General features: G+C 46.7%; 4 protein-coding genes across 4 annotated transcripts in view; 1 reads left to right on the plus strand and 3 right to left on the minus strand.

Annotated features, from left to right (window-relative positions):
• The window catches only part of abcd3a (ATP-binding cassette, sub-family D (ALD), member 3a), a 201,023-nt gene that overhangs the window by 60,630 nt on the left and 121,226 nt on the right, over window positions 1–19,167 (minus strand). The gene's annotated exons all lie outside the window — the stretch shown is intronic.
• alg14 (ALG14 UDP-N-acetylglucosaminyltransferase subunit) lies at window positions 467–5,185 on the minus strand. The gene is made up of 4 exons (XM_070928454.1): window positions 5,041–5,185; window positions 3,051–3,202; window positions 1,818–1,940; window positions 467–899 (listed from the first exon to the last, which is right to left on the minus strand). Exons 1-4 carry the CDS (start codon window positions 5,183–5,185, stop codon window positions 669–671), a joined length of 651 nt encoding a protein of 216 aa, XP_070784555.1. The 3' UTR covers window positions 467–668.
• Window positions 8,029–13,136, plus strand: steap2 (STEAP family member 2, metalloreductase). Its single transcript, XM_070928240.1, has 5 exons — window positions 8,029–8,440; window positions 9,454–9,620; window positions 10,885–11,412; window positions 12,378–12,542; window positions 12,843–13,136. The coding sequence occupies exons 1-5, from the start codon at window positions 8,029–8,031 to the stop codon at window positions 13,134–13,136; spliced, it is 1,566 nt and encodes a 521-aa protein (XP_070784341.1).
• mos (v-mos Moloney murine sarcoma viral oncogene homolog) lies at window positions 17,120–18,136 on the minus strand. The gene has a single exon (XM_070928494.1). It carries the CDS (start codon window positions 18,134–18,136, stop codon window positions 17,120–17,122), a length of 1,017 nt encoding a protein of 338 aa, XP_070784595.1.

Genomic DNA, 19,167 nt, shown 5'->3' on the forward strand with positions numbered 1-19,167 from the left:
TGGACCAGGCCCACCACCCACCCACTAGCTCTAATACAAAACACGAGCAATGACAGCCTTGTAGCGACACAGATGGAGACTCTAAATTATTATTATTATTATTGTTATTATGATAAAGGTCAAGTCAGTTATTTCTAAACACAAAGAAAAAAAATCTTTCAAATTGGACTGTGACAGTTATATTCCTCCTTTTACCTTTAAAAACCCCCCCGAGAGAAATCATGAAAACATGAAATCAGATGGCAAGTTGAAATGCATATATAACAATACATTCATTTATCATGTAAATACATATGACCTATATTGTCAGTGATATAAGTTAGTAAGTAAATAGTCGTACTTGATCCCACATAACACCTAAATAACAGTGCACAGTGGAAAGCAGGCTTCACAGGAAATAGCTATAAAAATAGGGGAATGCACACTTGAATAAGATATTCAACCAGAAGCAGGAAGAAACTTTTCAGTGCAGGGTAAAACTATTTATTTTTTCTTCTTTGTAAAGAAGAAGCTCATGTTTTTTTTTTATATGGTACAAGTATATTGCAGCGTCAGAGCTTGCACTCTATGGAAAGTCACACATATTGAATTGTTCAATGATCACATAACAATAAAACAATAAAAAAAAAATAGAGCATTTATTTAATGAGCACATGTAACAGGTGTTTTCACACTATTCTTCCAAAGAAAATGGCTTTGGGGTATTTGTCCCTCAGGGAGGACCACTGCACAAAGAAATAGTCTGATATGGGGTACAGGATCTTCCCCGTGAGCGACAGCGTCTGCACCCGGCAAATGCTTTCAACATAAACTATCAGGACTTTCTTCATTCCCAGAATTCCAAGGAGGAGTCCTGCCACACACAGTGGGACGCAGGTCCCCGGGCCGTTGCACAGCACCTGAAACAACACACACACACACACACACACACACACAGAAAGGAAGGGGGTGAGCACATTGTCAGGAAGTGAGCTACATAGAAAGCAGTGTTCAGAGCCACTGCAGAAAACTGACATCCAGGCACTGTCGTCTCCAAAGAACCGCAGAGTCTAAGTGAGAAATATTTCGTTTCGTTTGGCTGACGATGCGCACAATTGAATGTTCTTTTAGGTTTTTGGAGCTACGGAAGAACCTGAAAACGTTCTACATTACTTTTGCAGACGTGTGCCAGACAGAAGTCTGTCTCTTTAAAAAGTATGAATGATGACAACTATTGTTCTATCGAGATAATGATTCAAAGTAACCGTTGGGGCTCCCCGGTAGCTCGTACCACGTGTCAAAGCTGAGTCCTTACTGCAGCAGGCCCGGGGTCGAGTCCAGCCCAGGCCCTTTGCTGCAAGTCATCCCCCCCCTTTCTCTTCCCTCGACTTTCATTAAACGTCGCCAAAGTTGTATGTATTTGCATACATGTTCTGTGTGCGCAGCGCGAAGGGGGCTACAACTTTCACTTCGTCGTGCCGCCCTGTGTTGTGGACCTCGTACCTCCATGTGAGCACATGCATGACAAAGACAGGCCGTACCGCTGTGACAACAGCACAGGTATGTCCTTTTATTCAAATAAGAAAAACGTGCATCACTACATTCAAAATATGTCAACCTAGGTTCTAAAACAGTGAGCAGGTTGTTACAGTGCATGCTATTGTTAGTGAATGTTCATGATATCCTGCCTTAAAAAGGTTCTATATGTACCAATGTGTGAACGGAGTGTAACGTCACTTAAAAAAATGAGACCTTCTGCTTATGCTGCATTTCCCACATCTTCATCAGACCCTCCCTGCCTGGTATGTAGTACTCTTGTCAGTTGGGGATCCACTCACCATGTCCGGCCTGAGTCTGAACGCCAGAGGGAGCGAGTACCGCAGGGCATTCAGGGTGCTGATGACAGAGGAACTCCAGGACTGACGCACCTCCCGGCTCCGTGGGATCCGACATATGGTGAACTGGGGAACAAGGGCACACGTCCCGTCAGAGGCGCTCAGAGTTCATCAGGGGGAAAAAAAATTGTACGACTGAAACATAACAATGAATGTTTGCTTCACCCAAATCACAAAAATGTGTTCCCATTCACATCATCATAAAAATAAAATGAAAACGGATGAAATTAGAGCTTTTTTTGAGCGATTACTCAATTAAATCGATCGAAAGAAAATGAGTTGCCAACTATTTTGATAATCGATAAATTGTTTCAGTCGTTTTTCGAGGCCAAAATGTGAAACGTTCGCTGCTTCCAGCTTCTGAAATGTGAGGATTTTCTGCTTTTCTTGGTCGTTTATGACACTAAATGAAGAGACTTTGGGTTTTGGACTGTGTTTTTTTTTTTTTTTTTTTTTTACATTTTATAGACTGAATCGATCAGGACAATAATCGGCAGATAGCTGCAGCCCTAGATGAAATTAAATGTTTGGTACTGAAGGCCTAAACAAATAGATCTGAAACACAGCAAAGTGTCTTTCAGCATAATCCACTTTAAAGCCCACTTCATCGTCAGTAGGAAGTAGTTCCTGGGGCGTTTGGTCACATACCATATAGCCTCACATAGCCAGACCGGTCTCCACTCTTTGGACAAAGGCCTGGCTCAAAAAATCTTCGGCCTGTGGATTATCTTGAGTAGCTGAGTCACTATCAACTTGTGTCTTCTTCCAGATAATGCCAAACAAACATTCAAATAAATGTGTTCATCCTCGCGACAGTTATTTCTCACTGACGTTCAAATAGGTTCAAAGCAGGAGTCAGGTGTGTTGTATTTGGAACTCCATATGGGTTCAAAAGCGCCAGAGAAGCACAGATGAAAAGCGTACTCGCGCCACCTACCGGTGAATGCTAACACTTGCACCACAGACAGTCCCATCAGTTACTGCGCGGGCCTTGCCAGACAATCTGGTAGGGTCATTTGTTATCAGACGGCACTACCTTGACTCTGCAAAGCATTTACTTCATTCAGTGTGTTTGCTTGCATAGCTCTGACTGGTTAAAAACAAAAAAGTCTGGAAATTAAACCCATTAGTGGGGACATAGCCACACCCAAATCTACACCTATGGACACACTGTACCTCTGACTCAGAGTCTGAGTGTCCTTTCGAGGCTTCAAAGGCGCAGATCTTCTCCTCGCTCATCCTGTCAGTGTCGGCGATCACATAGTGGCGAGGCGTGTAGGCTGGGGAGAGGCACTCCATCAGCCGCAGGATCTCCGTGGTGTGACCACCTGGAAAAAGAAAAAAAAAAAAATCACACGACATGCCGTCAATTACACCGCGACAATGACTGAATTAAAACTATTGTCGGGTCTCTGTAAATAATATTATAGAAGAGCACAGTGTAGACCTGCTCTATATGAAAAGTGCCCTCAAAAGTTGTCATGAGCATGTTGGGTTAAGTTAAAGGGATCTGGAGAGGAACAACCTGCAACAAAAAGGTAAAGGATTCGGTTGGAATATTAATACAGTGGCAGAAGAATATGGTTTTAATAGGTTAGATTACGTGCAAAATATTGTGTGGGGTAATGCTCCTCCATGGATATTCCCAGTGCCCAATGTCTTTCCATGACTGTATGTCAACATTTACTGGTGGAAGTCAAGGGAGTTTAACGCAGCAAAAGACATAACCGCTGTGCATGTCATGCATGATTGTGAAGAGAGCTTTGAATCTAAATGATGGCGAAACAATGGAGAAGGAGAGGCCAGAGCATGACTAAGAAAGGCAGTGAGGGACTTGTGGCAGAAGAAGTGGGACGCAGAAACCGAAGGGGGACACTGTTACAGCATTCAGAAATCAGCGGAGGCGAAGGTTTTCAAAAGGGAGGCGTGATAAGACATATGAGCTACGACAGGGTTTGGAATTTGGAAAGGGATTTTAGGGATGGGGGAGAACGTGAGACGAGGTTGCAGGGCTCTCTTTAGATCATCTAAGAATTAGATCCTAAGATACACGTTTGGTTTGCGATCCACCATTCAATCAGAGAAGAAGAAGAAGAAGAAGAAGAAGCCAGACCTAGCACTAAAACAAAGACCGCCTACTATGCTAGCAGTACGCACTGATTTGGCCAAAATGCAGCATGCAGTATGCAGCAGGCCAGTCTATCTGTCATGCCGTGCCCCACAATGCAAAGCGTTGGCGGTGGTTTTCCATTGAGGGGGCGAGAGGCAGGGTACATCCTGGACATGTTGCCAGTCAATCACAGGACTGACACATAGAGACAGTCCTTATTATTATTATTATTATTATTATTATTATTATATTGTTAGTATGTCCATGGTCATTTAGCTATGCTATAGCTGGTCACTGATTGTGCATGTATTGCTATATCATATTCAGATATTAATGAATGAATGACAATACCTGCATGATTATTACTTCCGCTTTCCAAAACCGGAAACCGGCTAAGCCTGGCCGGGCATACTGCCAAATAAATCCATTTGACAGTTTCATACTGCATACTGACATAAACAGCAGTATGTAGTACACACCGTATACTGTATGTAGTACATGCTGCGTTCGTCGGTAGTATGTAATAGACGGTTCCCGAATACAGCCGAAGTGTGGAGATGGGTCTGGGCGTCCGGCTGTTTACTACTTTGAATTACTACTTTGACCCTCTATGTGAACTGTGTTGTGGAAATAAAGTTGGCTTGCCTTGAACGCTATTCACGCAGCTCTGTGAACGGCTGGTTGTCACTGTTCGCACGGCTAGAGGCGAGTGAGTTAAGGGCAGGCGGTGAAATGTGGACACAGCGATAAAACAAGAACGAAGCGAAAAGAAGCGGATCGTCCGCGAACGTTGCATCGCTAGGCTACGTGTTGTTAGCGTGGGAGCTAGGGAAGTCGGCTAAAGGCAGTAAGCTAACTGAAAGGGCATTTTGCTTGCGCGCCGGATTTTAAAATAATGTCGAACACGCCGGAAAGAACTACCTAACATAAGGCTTAACGTTAAGTCGTAAGAACATGACTGAGGTACCAGTTCAGCCTTAAAACGGCAGAAAGCAGCACATATCAGAGGCACTGTGCTAACGCTACATGGCTGCAAGTCCGTGCAAGTACCGTTACCTGATCCCGCAACGACGAGGACAGCGACCGGACCTTTGGTTCCAGGTTGATAGTTCGACCCAGTCGTCACAACAATATACAACCGGATAATAAACAACAAACAAATGACAGCAAACACAGCTCCCAGCGTTAGCAGAAACGCCATGACGTCTACGGCAGCTCTGTAGGACCAAATCAGTCAGCGTTGCTTATGTATTTGGTTCCCTAAGTTTAGGCTTTCAGGCAGATTTTCTTTTTATCGCACTGTGGGCGAAAAAAAAAGCACACTTAGCAGCAAATCCAGTTTATCCTTAGACCATAAACATTTTCACTGCGTAACATCTGTGTATGTATGTAATCGATCCTACTTGTTGGTAAGGATTTTCTTGTTAACAACCAAGACCACTTCCAGGGCATTTTTTCACACTATTAAGTAAGAAAACACTCCTGGAAAGCCTTTTTCAGGGCAGGATGCACCTTAATCCCCCCCCCCCCCCTCTCTTTTTTTTCCAATGTTACTATTGTTGTCTGGGACATCAGGACTACCTTTGCTTTAGCCGGCTGCACCCCCCCACCTGGATGAATGGATGGACTTGGCCATGGTTTTGTCTCCGTACTACCGCACAAAAACATTCCTGACTTTCACTTTCAAGGATTTTGCAGGGTGTGTTGTTCACATCCTATGTAGAAAGCACCACCCTTCTTACACTGTAGTTTCCCATTTGTTGAGCAATGGTTGGGATGGTTAATACAATTATTATTATTATAGACAGAGTGCATATTTCCTCTCAGACACTGGCTCACCAGGGCTGATGTGTAAAACACTCAATGAGGAACAGAGCACATCTTTTGGCTTCTGTCTTAGTATTTCATTGTTCATTTATTATTATTATTTAAGATTGGAACATTTTCCCAGATCAACCATCATCATCTCACTACAGCACATTAACTGCATCTGCATTTAGACAGGAGAACTTGTTAAGGAACCATAGACAAACCCAGTGCCGTAAATGCAGTATGTGCGTCAGAATATTTTCAATAGGTATGATCTCAAAAATGTCACTGAATTGTGTTAACATGTGGCATCTTACGTGTGGAAAAGACTCACTACAAAGTGCCTCATCTCAGCCTGCTCCCTCTCAGTTGCCAGCTGAGAGGATGAAGATGCTGGTGGCTGACTTTGGTCGCTTGTAACAGGAGCTGTGCAGTGTGTCAGCACAGTGTGCGCCCCTGTGCAATGATTAGCGCATCGGGGCGACCTTAAAGACTACAGAACCAGGTGAGAGGAGTATATTCCGCTTACATTTTTGGGATGTGAATGGTCAAAACTGACAAAAGTCAAAACTCAACTAAAGTATTTTCTTACACCAGATGATGGTATCAAAACCCTCTGGTTAACAGATGTCTCATTCATGATTTTAGACATTAGAATTCAGATTTAGAAGCTATTGAAAATAGTATTTGAAAAAAAAAAAAAAGTTTATGTATATGCTGTGTGTATCTTATTATTTTATTTAATTTTTGTTCATATTATGTATGTATTAATATCTTAGTGCATCTTATAGGTTACTGCTGCTCTGGTTATTTACTGTATAGTGTTAACCTGTATGTTGCTGTTGTTGTTGTTGTTGTTGTTGTTGTTGTTGTTGACATTCTCTGATGAAAGCCGGTGTCTCCGATCTTCCCGTGCAGGACGTGAATGCAGCACGGTGCTCAGACGGCGGAAGCTGAGCAGCATCAGCATCAGGATGGGCAGCTAGCAGATGCTCCGCGTCTCGGCATTAACAGCAGCATTCCGCTCGATGACAGGTGGGTAACATAGCATCGCACTCATACACACGCACACACGCACACACACACACACACGCACACGCACACGGGCGGCCTTCACAGATGACTGTCGCTGCAAGACAGAAGGTCAGCAGAAGACGCAGCTTGTCCCGGTGGACGGACGTCCTCTGATCGGCTTTTGCCGAGCTGCTGCAGCAGATGATCGACAGCTGTTGCAGGACGGCATCCTTGTAATAAGGCACGCAGTCCGAAGGCGGGCACCCTCTATAAAGAGTTTATCAGTCATTAATGGCCAATAAGTCATTTACTGATGCTTTATAAGCCTATTATAAGCACAGCTTGTGGGTTGCCAGCTGGGTTGTGATAAATGTGTCTAGCTGTTGAGTCATTATTCAATATTAAAGTCATTAGGGTCATTGTTTTTTTTTTTTTATATATATATATTTTAATTTGCAATAAGCAATCAGAGCGACTAAGTCATCTATAATTATGAATGTTATATACGTTGTTAGTGAAAACATCCAGTCCATAGCTGTAAATGTTCAAAAGTTATTAATACACGGATTGTGGGGCCACGTGTCCTGCAGCACTTCCAGGAGGGGAGACGGTCAAACGATTCCGCCGCGGGAGAGAACGCGAGCAGCCACAAAACTGGCAACCCAAAAGCTGCTGAGCTGGTGATGTCACATGATTGATCTGTCCGCGTCAGTGAATCATTTACTAAAACATCAATACACCCTTTATGAGCAGGGACTTGCTAGAAAGTGGCGCCAATATTTTTGCTCTCAAAACACCCCCCCCCTCCCATATTTAAAGCCCCAGAACATCCGCTGAGTGGAGCTTCTTCCAAGGTCGCGAGTTCAATTTCAATGTCAACACTGTTTTTTTTGTTGTTTATCAGTCGGCAAAACTGACTACTATCTGAATCATATGTGTGTGGTTGCCCAAAAAACATTGTGCAACCCCCCCCCCCCCCCTCCCCCTGTCTTAAATGACTTTGATCCCAAAAAATTGCCTTTATTTAGATGATGTGCCAGCTAGTTTGTTTTGCCTCAGTGCCATCAAATGCTGCCAAAACTCATTCCGCTAACGCTGTAAGCATCAGCTCAAGCAGAAGTGAACAGTTGACAATGTTGGTTAACTCTTGTCCCTCTTCTCCTCAGACCCGCTGAAATCCTCCTAAGCTGTAAATCACAGAAGAAGCGACAGGGAGGAAGGATGGACTCCATATCTATGATGGGCGGCAGCAGGAGTCCTGTGTTCCTCACAGCCTCCTCCTCCTCCTCCTCCTCCCACCACCACCTCCACTATGCTCAGGCCTGCTTCCTGCCCAACGGCATGAAGAACGGAGTCGGAGACGGAGACGCAGGGGCCGCCTGCCTGCCCGCCCAGCCCACGGTGGCCATCCTGGGCTCGGGCGACTTCTCCAAGAGCCTGACCATCCGCCTGCTGCGCTGCGGCTACCACGTGGTGGTGGGCAGCCGCCATCCCAAACTGGCGGCGCAGTCGTTTCCCCACGTGGTGGATGTGACGTACCACGAAGACGCCGTGGGGAAGGCCAGGATCGTGTTCCTGGCAATCCGCCGCGAGCACTACTCTGTCCTGTGGGACCTCAAGCATCTGCTGGAAGGTAGACAACAGCAGTGACGACTCTTTCTTTACATTACGCAAAAAAGGAAAGCAATGGCTGACTGAAGGAAAGCAGGTAGGATGATGTGTACAAAAGGGGAAGAAAAAAGATGCAAGAGTCTTTCAGAAGGAAGACACAATGTAGTCTAATAAGCAGGTGAGCTCCTAACACCGATGTATAGGCTTGTTCAATTTGCTCAATATTAAAGGGAACGTTCTGATTTTTGATATCTTGAAACAATACTCACATATGTACATTGAAAGACTTTTTTTGGACACTCTAATAATTCTTGTTTTCCCAACTGGCTGTGAAAAAGTGATCCCCTTCCCAGTATGATTCAGATGTAAGTAAAGGAGGGACAAACTCCACTTCAGTCCTTGTTCCGTGTAAAAAAAAAAAAGACATCCTGAGGTTTCGGCTGAAGACAATACGAGCCCTCAGCGGTCAAGACGAATCAGTGAGGATCCCCGAAAAAGCAAGCGAAATTGCTTCTTTGTGGTTTCCCCAGCGAGCGTTTCGTTGCCTAACTGCAGTGGAGGTAACGCAAAGAGGGAGCATCACGCAAAAACTGTGCTCTAACTCAGACTGCTGAAGCCTCATATTAGCTTCAGCTGAACTTTGAGACGCATTTTTACACAGAACGAGAACGGTGGAGGAATGATTGAGCATGAGTTAGGATAGACTTCTGAACTTAACTTTTAACATTTCTGGATATATTATGTCATCTGTCAGACGCTATGATACAATAAGTACAGTAAAAAATATTGTAGCCAGAATTATGTTAACTTAAAAGGTCCCATGTTCTGCTCATTTCGACTCTGTATCTTTATTCTGGGACTCCACTAGAGCAGCTTTGATTCACAGTTGAAAAAAAGTCCTTATGTATCGTCTCCTGGCCCTTTCTGCAGCCCCTCAGTCCCTCGGCCTAGAGAGGCCTATTGTGCCCTAAATGTAGTATATATTTAACCTCTTTAACTGCAGAAGTCATGCGTGTTTGTCTTTTTGTCCTGCAGGCAAGATCCTGGTGGATGTGAGTAACAACAGGAGGGTGAACCAGTATCCAGACTCCAACGCTGAGTATCTGGCTTCACTGCTGCCAGACTCCGTCGTGGTCAAAGGCTTCAACGTCATCTCAGCCTGGGCCATGCAGCAGAGCTGCCCCAAAGATGACAGCACGCAGGTACAAAATCACAAAGAACAACTCAAAAGTCCACCTAGGTGGAGATTTCAATGGCTCTTCATGGAGTTATTTACAGAGATGGCTCAGTTCTCATGAAGGCAGTAGAATGGTACAGACCTTCAGTCACATGATAACAGGTGGTTGAATATGTTCAAAGATGGGTCTCTGTTGTCGGATGCGAGTGTTCCCTCTGATCTTTACCCGGCACACCCACTGACTTCCAGAACAGGGACGGAGGCGAGACAGGATCCAGCAAGGACGGCAGGAAGGACCCTGGACAAGAGACTGACAGCATGCAGCTGAAAAGAGGTCTAAGGTGTCGGCGGACGGCCCGGAGAAAGAGTCAGAGAACTGTTTTCATGTGACTGAAGTTCCGCACTTAGGTCATGTGACGACACCCGAGCCAGCTCCATGACAACGGGGCAAAGTCCATCCCCTGAGGAAGGCCAGGAAGGTCAAACGTCTATTGCAGAACTCTTGATATTAGCAGTATTGCAGCAGAAAAGGTGATTTCGTTTCAGGGATCAGCGAGGGAAAAGAAATGTATCTGCTGGTGCAAAGAACAGGTTCGTTCCTTTAGATCAGCGCTTCTTAATTTGGGGGGTGGGGGTCTAGAGCCCCCAGGGGATCACAAGATACATTTGAGGGTGTGGCGAGATGATTAAAAAAAGGGTAGGAAGGTAGAAGAAAAGCATTTCTGCGGCACAAAATGATGTTTTTCCTGACTTTTCCCCAAATGCTGGCTCTTTTATTGTTTAACCGTTCATTGCTCGCAGACAACCTGTGACGCGGGGGTTGCAGCTAGACATGGCTCGGCTATATTGGGTCACAAGCCGAAACGGAAAGGTTGGGAACCAGTGCTTTAGATCTTATCAGCATAGGCGGTAGATAGTAAAGTTGTGTTTATTAAATAGGCATTGGTAAGGTTGGATTTTGACTGAATAAGCGACACGGGTTGGACTTGAACACAAATGAATCATTTCATTCTTCAAAAAGGCTCACTAATTTCCCAAACAGGGGGGAAATGGTGCACTTGTTGAGGGCTATTTTCAGCGACGGATTAATCCACATTTGGTGAAGGAGCATGTCACCTAGTGCAGCTGACTGACTGACTGGCCTAGTGATGCGTTTTTAATAGTTTTCGAACAACAAGGGAGCTCTGTGGCTCAGAGGAATATGTCCTCCCCTCTCTGTTCTGTCCTTCCTGGTCGTCTGCAGTGCGCCTCTAACCGATCCTCCTCTCTGTAATCCCGGCTGTGTGTAGGTGTTCGTCTGCAGCGACTCTGTGGAGGCCAGGCAGCAGATTATGGAACTAGCCCGCCAGCTCTACTTCCAGCCGGTGGATATGGGCACCCTGTCTTCTTCGCGGGACATTGAGAACATGCCCATACAGTTATTTCCCGGCTGGAAGGGCCCCGTCCTCGCAGCCGTGGCCCTCTCCATCTTCTTTTTTGCCTATTCCTTCGTACGAGATATCATCCACCCATATGTGAAATACAAGCAGAGTGACTTCTACAAGATCCCCATAGAGATGGTGAACCGGACGCTGCCCACTGTCGCCATCACTCTCTTGGCCCTGGTGTACCTGGCGGGCCAGCTGGCGGCCGCCCACCAGCTCTACTATGGCACCAAATACAGGCATTTCCCACACTGGCTGGAGGGCTGGCTGCAGAGCCGGAAGCAGCTGGGCCTCCTCAGCTTCTTCCTGGCCGCTGTCCACGTTCTCTACAGCCTCTGTCTGCCCATGAGGAGGTCCGAGAGGTACCTGCTGCTCAACACCGCCTACCAGCAGGTCAGTGGGATGGAGGGCTCTGACACCGTGCATGTCACCTTCCACACAAAGCGGGCACTTTCCACCAAAATTTAAAAAATAGGAACAGTTCAACATTTTGGGAAATGTGATAATTTGCTCAAATGATAGCAGTGATTCAAGAAGATCAGTATCATGTCTTCTGTGCTTTGAGTGCAGAGCGTTTAGGCTAGCATAGCATAAAGACTGGCAGCAGGGGCAAAGTCCAATGTTGGATGGTACCAAACCTGGTGAGGTTGCCAGGTTTGGTACCATCGTGCTTGTACAAAAACTGACTAAAAACCAAAACCTGTGCTCACTGATCTGTATCTGGCGACCAGCCCCACAGCCACAGGTGCTGCGCAGAAGTGTCAGGCGGCTGGATACACCGTCAAGAAATAGTTCCAGCACATAACTCTCCCTTGAACCTCAAAGGATCATGTCTGTTCGTGTACAGGATACGGAAGGTGTCGATGGGATGTCAATTAGCGAGCTGAGCTTCCGAGGTGTCGGTTGGTGCATCGTTGAACTTTGGACAGAGCCAGTCTTTATGCTAAACCAGGCTAACGGCGTCCTCTAACCCTGTCCACTCTGTACTGAACACACAGACGTGAGATTTGATATCCATCTTCTCATCTCACCCTCGGGAAGAAAGCAAATCATTTCCTTTGAACCACTCCTTTAAGCTGTTTGATAGACGGGAGGTCCAGAGTGGATTCATTTATAAATTGTAGGCAGTGAAATGGTCTGATGACTGTCACCAACACGTTTTTGGCAGCAACGTGAAGAGGCTGTCCTTCGGTGACAACGGTCATCTCAAATTTCACAATGCAGCATACCGACTCGCACTGTTTTCTACAAGCTTCGAGCTAAAATTATCTTAAAACAATCAAAATCAATCTGGCCACGTGTAAAACAAGGAGTGAAACGATGATGATTCCATCTCGGGCGTCCCTCTGTGTTGGCAGATCCACGCTAATGTGGAGAACGCGTGGAACGAGGAGGAGGTGTGGAGGGTGGAGATGTACGTTTCCTTCGGGATCATGAGTCTCGGGCTCCTGTCGCTACTGGCGATCACGTCCATCCCCTCTGTCCATAGCACGCTCAACTGGAGGGAGTTCAGCTTCATACAGGTACAAAATGTGTCTTTAATGTGCTTTAGCTGCAGTATAGGTCATAAGCCCCGCCCCCCTCCATGATGGCGGTACACGTCAAATACATTTTTCCCAAAGAAAGGTTTCTGTCATTTCAGGTAGTTCTTATCACGCTGATGTTTGCTCGAGTGTTCATTTTTGATTTTAAATGATTTAAGTCTATGGTTTCTATGGTTACATACAGTCTACGGTCTGAACTGGCTCGCTGGCTTTGCTCTCTTTGCTGTCTGATCACAGGAATTGTCACTGTTTGTATGTCATTCCTTGTCTTTGCTCCAGTCCACTCTGGGCTACATTGCCCTGCTCATCGCTACCTTCCACGGCCTGCTGTTTGGCTGGAAGCGGGCCTTTGAGGAGGAGGCCTACCGCTTCTACCTGCCCCCCAGCTTCGTGGTCGCCCTGGCCCTGCCGGTGTGTGTTATACTTGGGAAGGTGCTCATGCTGCTCCCCTGCGTGGCCCGCAAGCTCCACCGGATCCGCCGGGGCCAGGACAGCAGCCAGTACCGGTGCCAGCGCCTGGAGCCGGTGGGCTCGGCTGCCCACATTTCACCTGAGAGAGTCACCATCATGTGATCGGCACAGAGCTGCCTGCTCCTATTAATGGGATATTCGCAAATACTGCCATAGTTAGCTGTTTTACTGAAGCAAATGAACACTATTTATTCGTGTGATTCTCGTTGAGAGGGCGTCTTTGTTACTGTGAACAGCTTTTGCTGACATTGTGTACTTTGTGTACTGTAGTTATTAGCTGCTAGTAGTCACTGTAACTACGGACCTTGTGTGACTATTATGTAACAGTTTGCCCATCTAGATTATAAAACTGAATATTCTTTCCTTTCCAGTATGATGTTATAGTGATGTCAACAAACGGGGGCCGTGGACTTTAAAGGGGACCTATTATGCTAATTTCCAGCTCTATATTTTTATTCTGGGACTCCACTAGAGCAGCTTTGCATGATTCACAGTGGAAAAAAAGTCCTTATGTATCTTCTCCTGGCCCTTTCTGCAGCCCCTCAGTCCCCCCCCCCCCGTCTGAAACAAGCCGAGCTGCTGTCTCTTTAAGGCCCCTCTTCCTAAAAGCCAACCGTCTTCCGATTGTCCACTTGGTGCTGCTGGCTAATTGACATAGTTGCCAAACTGTGTAATTACAATTTCCAGGTCCATCACGTGATGCACACTGGCCCAAAAATTCTTTTTTCCCCCCATAGACTTACATTGTTACTACAAGTTCCTGGTAGGAACCTTTAAATAGACCTTATTTCAATCATTATGTCCTAAATGTTGTAAAATTCACTAATAGCCAAATCCAGAGTTATTTTCCAAGGCATTGTTTCTGTCATTCATGTGAGGACACCGCTGGAGGCTGAGCGGTTGGGAGGCAGGGTCGGGCCTCACTGGTTATTGTACAAAAAAAGTTATTTAACATTATTCACTGATTTTGGTGAAACTGGATCACATTTTGTGGGGGAGATATTTTCTGCTTATCCCTCCGATGTCCTTCGGCTGCTCTGCCTCAGCTCCGGGTGATTTCTGGCTGATGGACAGATAGCGTTTAAGGCGCCGCTAACTGCTGCTAACAGTAGCCGCCCGTAGCTAGTTAGCCATGCAGCTACCTGTCCTATTAGCTTAGCTGACTCAGCCCAGACTGGGAGCTCGGAGCACTGGAGGCGGGTTGGCGTTAACACCGCTAGCACACTTTGGACAGCCGGGGGGAGGAGGAGGAGGAGGAGGAGGTTTTCAGGCCTGAGCTAGCTGAGCTAACTAGCTAACGGCAACTACAGCTGGGAATCAGAAATCAATCATCAAGTTTGCTTTTACACACATTTACCTAAGGGAAAGCATAATGGGTCCCCTTTAAAAGATGTTGGTTTTCACCAAGCAGAGATGGTCAAATGAAAAGATGCTACTCATTGTGGGAAGCGTAGGATCCGGTGTTTTTGACCCACGCAAGGCACTAAAATCCAGGATATCTGAGCTTCAGCTGCAACCTCACCTCCGTTTTGGTGAAAATGTCAATGTCTGACAACGTCTCTGACGGTCGTGTCTGTATTACTGTACCACTGAATATAGTCGTGCGCTTGTCATGCCCCAATCGATGAGATCCGCGGAAGATTTTGACGGAATTGAACTGGCGCCATTCTAGACGGCCTCATTTGTGACGGGACGTTGAGCGCAAGGGCAGCTTGGCTTAGCCGACAGCGCGGCAAAAGTAGTTTGCCAGCCTCATGGTACGCACATGTCAGGTGACCTTTGGTGTATTAGGTGTATGTGTACCATTTCCATCAGCACTGTTAACCTTCTTGTAAGCGGGCGGATGTTACGAAAAAAAAAAAAAATCTGCCGTTTCCTACAGGTGATCAGTGAACTGCTCAGTTCATTCATTTCACCGAGACATTTACTTATCTGACTCTCCCGCCATGAACTCACGACAACTTCGAGATCAGTCCATCCTTCCACTTGCATTGCCGTGCGGCAGTAATGTAACTAATGGGAAAAAATAAAGCAAAAATGTCGCCGTGTTCACCGTGATGGATCGTTTATCGAAACGATGTATGCAAATGTTTCAGGTCTCTGCTTTTTCCACACATCTCAGTACAATCTGAAAAAGAAATCCGCTGTCGGGGGATGTCCAGAGAGCAGGATTGAGGAAGGTGGGAGGTATTTATTGGGGCAGAGCACACCGGGCCCAGGTGTAGCTCATGCCGCTGACGACCCTCCATGCCTGCTGTGTGTGTGTGTGTGTGAGAATCTGTGAAGAGTTTGTTCAGTTTCGGTTATGACGACAAGTGGCACATAGGCTTATCCCACTCTACATATATGTATTTCAATCAGGAGACACTTAAATGAGTGAACAAGTAATTATTGACATCTGCAGACCAGATTTCCCTCGAAAACTCTGCTGAAAATAATCAATAACATGAAAACCCCTCGACCGGTCCCTGTCCACTTTCTGAAGGAGGTTCTCCCAAATGTGGACCTGAGGCAACATGTTTACAACTTTTAGGAAATAGTAGCCTGAAGAATGGCCCTTAACTTTGGCTTAGATCAAAAAAAGTCTCAGTAAAGAGTAGGTCTAGTGAGGTTTTTTTTTTTTTTTTGTATAAAGAACTTTGAGTATCCAAGTTAAACAACAACAACTCCAGTCATGTCTACCCACAGCAGGCGCCCTATCACGGCTGCATCATTTTTTAAAAATCAGGTTGCACAGCCACTGTTGCTCGTTCAGAAATGTTGAGACAGGTCTCGGCTCCCAAATCGTTTCAGAGAGCTTCAGAAGTCTGGACCAGGAGTGACCAGCAGGTGGCAGTCAGAGGATACACACTTTTTTTTTATATACCAAATAAGATGTAGCAAATATCTGATGACAAGTTGTTGAAAAAAAAAAAAAAGGTCCCAACAGCCACAAAGCATGAAAAACAGGAAATCATCGAGTTCTTGACATGATGGATTCAACATGAACCCCAACCCCTCTTCGTGTTTAAGGCCACCGCAGCTCGAGAGTTCGCAAACAAATCTATCGGCCAGGCTGTGACCAGTGAACATTTTATTGGAGGGGTTTCATTTTTCGGTCGTGCCTGTTCCGGGGGGGGGGCAGGGTGAACTGGGTTCTCGGGAGAACTTTGCTGAGTGAAACCTGGGGATAGGTCAGCCCCATCCCGGGTCAACGTGAGGTGAGGGAGAGCCACACACATACGTTAGTATAAAAATAATTTTAATGAAAACCCATCACATTTAAAGCTCATTTCACAATCTCATCGTGGCAAAAATAATAAAACACATTTTTATTCCTCAGTTTAAGAAGACATGTTAGCTGGAACTCTCACAGGAACTAAAAGTGTGGATGGTTTGAGTTGGCACTAAATAAACAGATTTTATATAAAAGAAAAACAACAAAAAAAAAAAGTCTATTGTCTTTGAATGAATGAAGAACTTCTGACAATAGGCTTAATGTTTTTGTGATGCTACAGGAGTAATCTGCCTTGTTCCAAGACACCAATCTGCATTGGAAATTTAAAAAAAAAAAAAGAAGTGCAAATACATCAGCCTGCTGGTAGACTGGAGGTCTCCCTTGTTTCCAACGTGCAAGAAGTTTAACACTTTAAAAACTAAAAGTGAAAATAAATCTTGTTGAAGTGTAGTGACTGGGGGGGGGGACGAATTCCACTCATTTATAGGGTATTTTAAAGATGCTTTCCTTGGCAGCTCATTCAAGTCCCGCCAAGAAAACAACTGTTTGGTGTCATTGCATAATCACTGGCAGCCTCTTCAAATCGGCACATAATTATCAACACTCAATAAAAATAAATCAGTTGGAGGGAGCAATGGAAAACAATATCAAACCAGTTTTTTTTTTTCTTTTAGTCAGGCTACAAGTGCTTTGTCGCCTGTTTTACATGTGCCGAATTGAAAAGCTGGCCAACATCATTATATGGTAGTCATTTAAAATTTGTGAGGCACATTTTATTTTCGCCGATAAACGAGAAGACACTTAAATTGTACACTTTGTTAAAGGGAGTCTTGTGCATCTGTGCTCCAGCGATAAAAAAAAAAGAAGCTCATATCTGGGAGCGCAGCTGCTCCAGGTGAGGCAGCAGCTCCTGGGCACTGGGTCTGCAGCGGCTCTCTCCGCTCCAGCACCGGCTCAGCAGAGTCCTGCACAGCCGCCCCAGCTCCGACCCAAACACCGCGTGGCTCCGAACGCACGGCCGCAGGTTGTACGCCACGACCGCGTAGAGCACGTGCTGCCTGTCGCCGGCGTAGGGCTGCTCTCGGGTGATCAGCTGCCACAGGGTGATCCCGAAGGAGTAGATGTCCGCTTTGGGGGACAGCCCCTCGCCTTTCAGCAGCTCCGGGGCTCGGTGCGTGTACGTGCCGCCTACGTGGCACAGGTGGGGGCCGATGGCGCTCGCTTCGCACCCGCGGTCCAGTTTCAAGGAGCAGCCGAAATCGGCTATTTTGCAGACGTCCTCACTCGACACCAACACGTTGGCCGGTTTTATGTCCAGGTGCACGATGGTGTGGGAGTGTAGGAACCGCAAGCCGTGCACAATGTCTGTGGAGTACCTGACCCACCTGTTCTCCCCCAGCGGCTCGCCACATCCGTATATGACCTGCTGCAGATTCCGGCTCCCCACAAACTCCATCAGTATCGTCCCGATGCTGCTCTCGTCTCCGAAGTCCGCCGGGACGCAGGTGGTCGCCGCGATGACGCGCACGACGTTCCTGTGGCGCAGGTGCGCCGCGTTCAGCTCGGCCCAGAAGCTCTGCCGGGACGCCAGCTTGTTCTTGGCGCACTTCTTCACTTTCTTCAGCGCCACGGTCTCCCCGAGGTACCCCGCCTTGTAGACCGAGCCGAATCCCCCGGAGCCCACGGGCTGCACGGAGCGCAGCTCCTTCCAGTAGATCACGGAGGACCAGAGCCGGCTGGCGACTCTGCCGTGGAGCCGCTGCACGGGGACCTGCAAGGCGGAGCCGTGCGAGTGTTTGGTCAGCGGGCTGCTGCAGGTCCCGAGGTCCACAGAGGGGTAGATGTTTGGGGGCAGCAGCCGGGTCACGGGGATCGGAGAAGGCATCGTGCGCTGCAAGGGACCGTCCGCGTTGCTCGAGGTCTGCTGTGGACTGAGCGGCAGCCCCGCAGTCTCACAGCTTTTCAAGCACGGACACACACACACACACACACACACACACACAGAGAGAGAGAGAGCGAGGCAGCCACACCGCCACTTAGTGTTGCGGAGTACGTAATGCTCTCTGTTCGGGTTCAACGGGTTCATCCCGATGGTTCAACCCGGTTTACTCCGGGAGGACGGGGCTGAACGGGCCGCTTATTGCATCTGTGGCAGTAAAGCACAGTAATATTTGCGCGCGTCAAAAAAAAAGTAACCATCATGTGTGCGCACGCCGGGGGGCAACACGACCCGCAGCCAGACAGCTGGACACTCCAGTGCAGTGCGCAGTTTCAGGAGTGCCAGAAGGGAGGACCACGTTCGTCCTTTTCCCAGCATGCAGGAAGAGATCATCACATTCTAACAGCAACCCCCCCTTCCTCCCTCCCTCCCTCCTCCTCCTCCTCCCTCCCTCTGCCGATTCTTAGACTAACTTCAAACTAGATCTCTTGAGATGTTTGAACACAGCTCGGCTCTGACGGCCTGCCATGCTGGGTTAGACTCCGGCCCACCGCAGCTGTGGTTTACAGCAGTGGCCCCCTCTTGATTTTATGGGTGTAAGACTTGCTATGTGTGTGTGTGTGTGTGTAAAATAGAATACACTCTATATTTCTACGTCCTTAAGCCAGGCTGCTCGGACTATTAAAACAGATGTGTGATGAGCGAGATTGAAAGAGAATCATACTAAGGACCGTGGATATGTTGTACATGAGGAAAAAAAAACTCCTCTGATGCTTTGCAGTATCCACAGGAAATAGTCTGTTCAGAGTTTGACACAAACTTCCTGCATTAAGGTCACTATTTGGGGTCATCGTTCTGTGCCGTGATTGTTTTTTTTTTTTTATGCAGTGAATATAATGAAATATACAAGAAAAAAGAAAAAAAAGGTAGGGTGGGGGGGGGGTCCCCAGTGTACATAAACAATGGTAAAACAGAAA

The sequence above is a fragment of the Enoplosus armatus genome, chromosome 21 (genome assembly GCF_043641665.1).
Source record: "Enoplosus armatus isolate fEnoArm2 chromosome 21, fEnoArm2.hap1, whole genome shotgun sequence".
NCBI lineage: Eukaryota > Metazoa > Chordata > Actinopteri > Centrarchiformes > Enoplosidae > Enoplosus > Enoplosus armatus.